Source organism: Pocillopora damicornis, chromosome 1 (assembly GCF_964200805.1).
Source record: "Pocillopora damicornis chromosome 1, jaPocDami1.2, whole genome shotgun sequence".
In the NCBI taxonomy this organism is placed as follows: domain Eukaryota; kingdom Metazoa; phylum Cnidaria; class Anthozoa; order Scleractinia; family Pocilloporidae; genus Pocillopora; species Pocillopora damicornis.
The window spans coordinates 7,882,501-7,888,938 of NC_142670.1; the positions used below are offsets into that span (position 1 = coordinate 7,882,501).

Here is a 6,438-nt window from a genome sequence, read left to right on the forward strand (position 1 = left end):
CATGATCTTTTGTTCCAACTTTCAGCGCAATGTAAAGTCCTAAACTATATGGAAACATCGTTCCAAGAATGTTTCAAAGGATACTCGATAAAGAACGAAGACAAGACCGCCTACAACAAACCAGGCTGGAGGCCTGTCGACAATGCTGCGAGGAGTGACGAGTTATTACAACTTTGCCCGAAGCCATGGCGATATCAACATGCCGAGAAAACCGACACTACACCCAGGTGGGGACATTTCTCCTTTTATTATGGAGGAGGATTTGTAGCAATTTATGATAACCATACGGGGTTCAGCATAGTAACAAATTTACAAAACAACGGTTGGCTTGACAGGCAAACCAGAGTTGTCCTGGCAGAGTTTTCCACATTCAATCCGTCGGTGAATATTTTAAGTGTTGCCACATACTTCTATGAAGTTGATGTATCTGGACTGAGAGCAGCCTCCATGCAAATTCGTATTCTTTCACTTGATTCTACGGGCACACCCTGGCATCAGTTTTATTTTATTTGCTTGTTCCTGTACACTGTATTCGTTTTTCTGTATTTTGGAAGGGAAATTTTCAGACTTTACAGTCATCGTTCTCGATATTTCAAGTCTATCTGGAATTGGGTCGAGATATTTCAAATTGTTTTTTCTCTGATTTCCGTGGTGATGTACATAATACGACAAAGTAAAACCGTTTCAACCATGGGAAAACTGCATAAAAACATTTACGGAAATCTAAGTTTCCAAGAAGCTATCACTTGCCAAGAAGTGGAAAATGTGGTACTTGGAATTCTTACTTTCATCGTCACCACCAAGCTATTGCGAATCTTTCGCTTCAACAACTATGTTGCTCTATTCTCCGCAACATTGAAGATATCTGCACGATCTTTGTTATCCTTTAGCATCGTTTTATCCATTTTCTTTGTGGCATTTTTGCACTTTGGTGTCTTAGTGTTTGGCTGTGTATCTGAGCGCTACTCTTCGGTGCTAAAAGGAGCCTATTTCCAACTCGAGCTAACTCTTGGTCGAGTGAAAGCTAGACCAATCAATGAATTAGCACAGGCCGACAACATATACGCCAAAATATTCTCCTTCTTAATTCTCTTCACTCTCACTATTCTCTGTATGAACTTCTTTATTGGCATAATCAACGATGCTCTTTTGGATGCTAAGAACTTTGTAAGCGAAAGTGAGCTGTATGATCTTATCGATGAGAACCGTTGCTCGAGCTCAAAAGAAAGAAAAGAGTTTTTCGATGCAATCAGTAACAAGTTGAAACAATCGAGAACCTCTAAAACATCAGCAGAAGTGAAGGACAAAGAATCTGGAAACATTGGCCTTGACCCCACGAACAGTTCCAATCTTAACTTTGATTTAATAAGTCAAGCTATCATAGCTTGGAGGAAGAAAAGATCCAGAGAAACAATAGATAAACAGCAATGCAGTACAAGGAGACAAGCATTGTTCGACAGGATAAGCAACACATTAAAATCTCTGAAAGGTGAAAGCAATGACGACTGCAGCAAATGTAGAGAAAAAAAGCAAGTAAGATTTCAAGAGGATGTCGTCGAGTCTTCCCTCCGTAATTTACGTAAGAGAAAACATGACCTGTTACAGCGGCTGGAGAGTATTGTTTCAGGGTTCACAGCAGAAGACGAAGAATTCGATTATTTATTACTAACAGCAGAGGTCTATCACTACTAAGTAGAGAGAGTAAAAAGAAAAGGTGAAAGGAAGTAAAATACTTCATTTTTTATAGCTGATCTCAAAGGAAGAACCTGTATACAATTTTTCTTTGGAGCCTATTGATTGTTAATAAATATGGCTCGTATTCAACGGCAAAAAATATGAACTGCTTCATATCATTTAAAATAGAGTTACACGAAGGAAGTTAAGTATTGTTATGTCATACAATCCGTCTGATATATATATTCTGCTGCAAAAAGATGGAACGATTTAGACGAATATGTTCGAGCCTCAATGACTTTCAAGATTTTAAAATTGTATTTGAGACTATAGATCATTTTACTGTTTAGCAACAAGTAGCCTTTACTTATCTTATTTAATATATTTGATTGGTTTCATTTATTGAAATATAATTATGAAATTGAATCAGTGTTTTCCATGAATAAGACTTACATATTTACTCACTTGGACAGTTTCTTTGTTCGGAGAAATTAGCACCACTATGCTACTCTAAAATTTCGAACGGAAGTAAAGTTATGTATGTATGTATGTATGTAGGATTAAAATTCTGCTGGTATCGAGCGTATTGACTCACTCCATTGGTGACAACTGATCCCCCAACTGTGCCCCCTTAAAACCATGGGATCCCCCCTCCCCCCAGACGATTGATAATTACTGATCTCAATAAAAAGCATTTTACACGTGCTCCAAAAATTAATTGATTTCATTGATGTCAACAAAGGGCTCAAATGCAGTGGGCCCCGACCATGGCCAAACCCTTCACGTCCGTGGTAAGCTAGATGGCGCTTCCTGCGTAAGTGATAGCTTCTCAGTCACATTTTCCCCAATTAGCTTTTGCAAGCCCGTTCTTGGTTGTCAGGTACGCGTAAAACCAACTGAAACTTGTTTATTCGGGGGGTTTGCTGGTTAAACCGCGTAGTGATGTCTAAAACTTCCCCTTATAAATGTTGCGTACAGAGGGGACGCTAAAAGCAATGCTTTGTTCGACAAGCATCAGGGAAAGATGTATATAGCCATGCTCTAACATCAACAATCAAAGCGTAAGGATTATATTCAAATATCTTTATTAAATAAGTATTCTACATTGTAATATCAGCGTAAAATAAGTTTGCAGCAAGTACATGTTCAATGTTGTTCCAGTGCTGATCATTTTGGCTGCATATTACTTCCAATGCACGGAGTTGAATAATTCCACCGGTTCAAAACTTTGCCAAAAAAAGAGCCATAAAAGTTACATGAAACCTAAAGGGTATTTAAACTTTCGGTGTCTTTAAAAAGCAAGCTGGATGCATGTTGACCTCCTGCGATATGGAAATTAATTAAAAAGGTCTAAATTACCGAGGTAAACATTCATCAGAAGCCCCGCATGTCCTTTCCGTTGAACACGTAAGAGGGCTTTGTCGGTATAACATTTTTTGTGGCTAATACGAGCTTTCTTAACGCTGGAATTAAAATCAATTTAGGAAAGAGAAGATAATTGAACTGGAACTTCGTAGTACTGATCGCAATGTTTACTGTACAAACAAAATCGTGTAAGGGTGTGATATTTACCGAGAGAACGGCTTTTTTTTTTTTGAATTTACAGAAGTTTCGGGACGAAAAACGCGAAAACAGTAAAATTTTACGAGGAAGGGATCGCTAAGTATCATCAACGTTTTTTGTGTATAGCTTTTTTCATTGTTGTTGTTTTCACGAGGCCCGTATTTAAAAAGGGCAATATCAGTTTCCTCTACTTGCAATCCAAGTCGCTACTCTCAATGACCAGCGGTTGCATGCATACCAAAGAACATTTTAGTTAGAGGTTACACTAATGCCATTATGGTTTGAAGTGACCATCAATCTTCTCGACTGTAGCAACTTAATTCACCGCCGATTCTAAAACCTGCTGAACATTTTGAAGTCTTTTCTGGACCGTTAGTCGATGCAAAGTATAAAATATTCATTTGCGAGTCTTATCAACGGTTGGTGCGTAAATGGACACAAAAGTCGGGTGACGGGTACAAGGTACGTTGTCATAGTTAGAAGCCTGCCTTGCTTAGTATCTGGCGTCGGGGTTCTACATCGTGCCTGTGTGGCTAATAAAACAAAACGCACAGTAAGGAATTGCAAAAAAGAATTTTGGCGAGCAAAATTGTTAAAAAATAAGGTGTGATTTGGGTACATTCAACATCTTAAGCAAGGGGAGGTGATTATTTTTGGGAGATCACATGATTTTCAAGGGGAAAGGAGAATCTGTCGTTGCCAACAGAGTATAAAGAGGGGCTATATAAGTTTAACTGCCAATGAGGGGTCACTCAACCAAAACCATCCCCTTCACCATTTTTTTTCTTTTTTTTTTCAATGAGAGAACTTACCTTTGGGAGGCATTTCATCATCTTCGTCATTGTTCAGCATTCTCCTTTGTCTACGAAGCCTTTGTCTGCAACATAAATCATGACAGCAAAACTGCAAGTCAGGGGTGGATGCTGATCTCACATTTATGGACATTAAAACAGAGACTTCTGCTTTCGTGTCGTGCAAATTAAACTTACATAGATTCACACAGCTAGAGATAGTGTTGGTAACTAGTTTTATATTTTTGTGTCAAGCTTTATTGGGCAAGATCAAAACCGAAAAAAAATAGGCAAACATAAATAATTAAAACTCAAAAAGAGTGTGCATGAACGGGACACTCAGACCAATGCGGGGTGCCTACCGTAGGAAAATATATACGGAAAAATAAAATCCAGTCGTAATAAGAAGAAAACTAATTGTAGAACAATTTAATTGTTCAAAATGAGAAAGTTGAGAACGATGGCAGAAGCCAAAGATGAAAATGGCAGCGAAGCTCTTTCTATTGGAATTTAATCCCCTGAATATGAAAAAATCTTTTGTCAGTGTGCTCACACATGGCGGGTAGAGAAATTATTGTCAAGTTTCTACTACTTAACTTTTATTAGAAATGACTGATTGGAATGCTATTGAATGTTGCTCACTTTCTGAGTTAATAAGAAATAAAAAACAGAGGGCCGGTTATCAACACGAGGTGTAATCCAAACCGCTGTTTTACGCAAGCAGTGGGCTTGAGGTATCATTTAAAAGAGGGTTAGCTTTCAGCCCTCTTGACGCTGTTCACAAAAACATATGTTCAGAAAAGAGATTCAGCTATATTCAAGATAGTTTAGAACGCTGTTTTGTTAAAACAACGGCTAAACTTTGTTTTATTAACCCGCCAGAGACTTTAACTATAACTTTGATACAATCTTATCCTCTCAGCTACTAAAGTGCAAGTAAGCACACGGCGAACAAAACAGTTTCGAAACCTAAATCTCTAAATACAGTATGAGTGCTTCACCCTCAGGTGTAATATGTTATTTTTAAAGAAATGAAAGTCCCTTTCTCAACCTTAAGTTATTGTCGAACAGCCGGGCTTTGATATTAGAGAACGTTATCCAGAGAATGACGTTTTTTCAGGCCTTTAGAGCACAGGGTTAATCATTCTGTCATCGTTTCACGCAGATAAACACAGCCCATATTATCCCGCCGATTCCAGGCACGAAAACGGAGGAAGCAGCTATAATGTACACGATCATCCAGTCTGAAAGAAAACACAACGAAATTATCGACAACTTAAGGCTGGCGGGGAAGGGCAAAACAGACAAGGCGAGCTAACCTTTTTCCTTTCGACTGGACGATCTGCTGGTTTTTTAACGTAATATTAACTCAGTTCTTGCCGCAGGAACTTACTATACCATTGATGTTATCAAGTAATTGTTTAATTTGCCGAAGTTTACCAGCCCTCGGCTGCTATTTCCGTCAGGAAATAGTTATTATCGCTGGCTTAGCTTGCGTGTTATTTGATTAGATAAATTTACGAGGTTTTACTCGGTTAGTTCATTTCAGGTGTAGATTCTACTGCGTCAGCTTCTACTCGGGATTGGGCCATAGTTTCTCTCCACACTGCTACTCATCTATTCTATCAAGTCAAATTCAGTACGTGGGCAAACCAAATAAGTAATTGATTCCTTGTTTTCTAGGCTAAGTTCTCAGGCTTTTTTTATTGTTATTCTTTTCAGTTAAGTCTTACTTTATCACTTATCAAATGGCCTATATCGTTACTAAATCGGTTAGTTAGTTTTTTTTGTTTGTTTGTTTGGTTTTGTTTGTTTGTTTTTTTGTATTTTGTATGCTCTGAATCGCGCTTGATTAGGTCCATATCTCCAATATAAGGTTATTTCTCATAAAACTATCATCCGAGTTAATCGCCGTGAAGCTTATTAATCGATCAATATAAGTGCAGATTTGCCACTTCCATGTTAAGTTCGTTATTGCAATGTTAGCGATAGTTCCTTCATTTGTAGTATTTTATCTTCGATACGTTAGTTACGTTAGCTTTTATTGTCGTCTTGTATTTCAGTTCGAGCCGGCATACGGCTGACATCATACGGTTCACTACTAAGTTTACATCACACGATTCATTTTAACTGATTTTGCGTGGAACATTGGTCAATTAAACGCTGTTTATATCGTTGTCAAAAATTTTTGTCGAGTTCGTTTAACACGACTCACTATTCTACGCATGTGATTACTTGGATTTTGTGTGCCACATTCTATCCTTTTAATTTACAGGATCCTCTATTCATATAAGCTAACTCGACTTTTGCCCCTCCTGATGAGAGCTCAGCACTTGTCTGGCAAATCAATTTCCATTAAGTGAACAAGCGATATCACACGAGGGACGAGCGCAGCATCGACCAATGCATT

The 6,438-nt window shown here is 38.2% G+C and overlaps 1 protein-coding gene across 1 annotated transcript in view; it reads left to right on the forward strand.

Moving 5' to 3' along the window:
* Nucleotides 1-2,250, forward strand: part of LOC149051746 (polycystin-2-like protein 2) — a 9,611-nt gene extending 7,361 nt beyond the window's left edge. The window contains exon 3 of the mRNA XM_089187210.1: nucleotides 26-2,250. Coding sequence (XP_089043336.1) covers nucleotides 26-1,692 — 1,667 coding nt within the window. The 3' untranslated portion in view covers nucleotides 1,693-2,250. The remainder of the gene's footprint in view (nucleotides 1-25) is intronic.
* The last annotated feature ends 4,188 nt before the right edge of the window (nucleotides 2,251-6,438 follow it).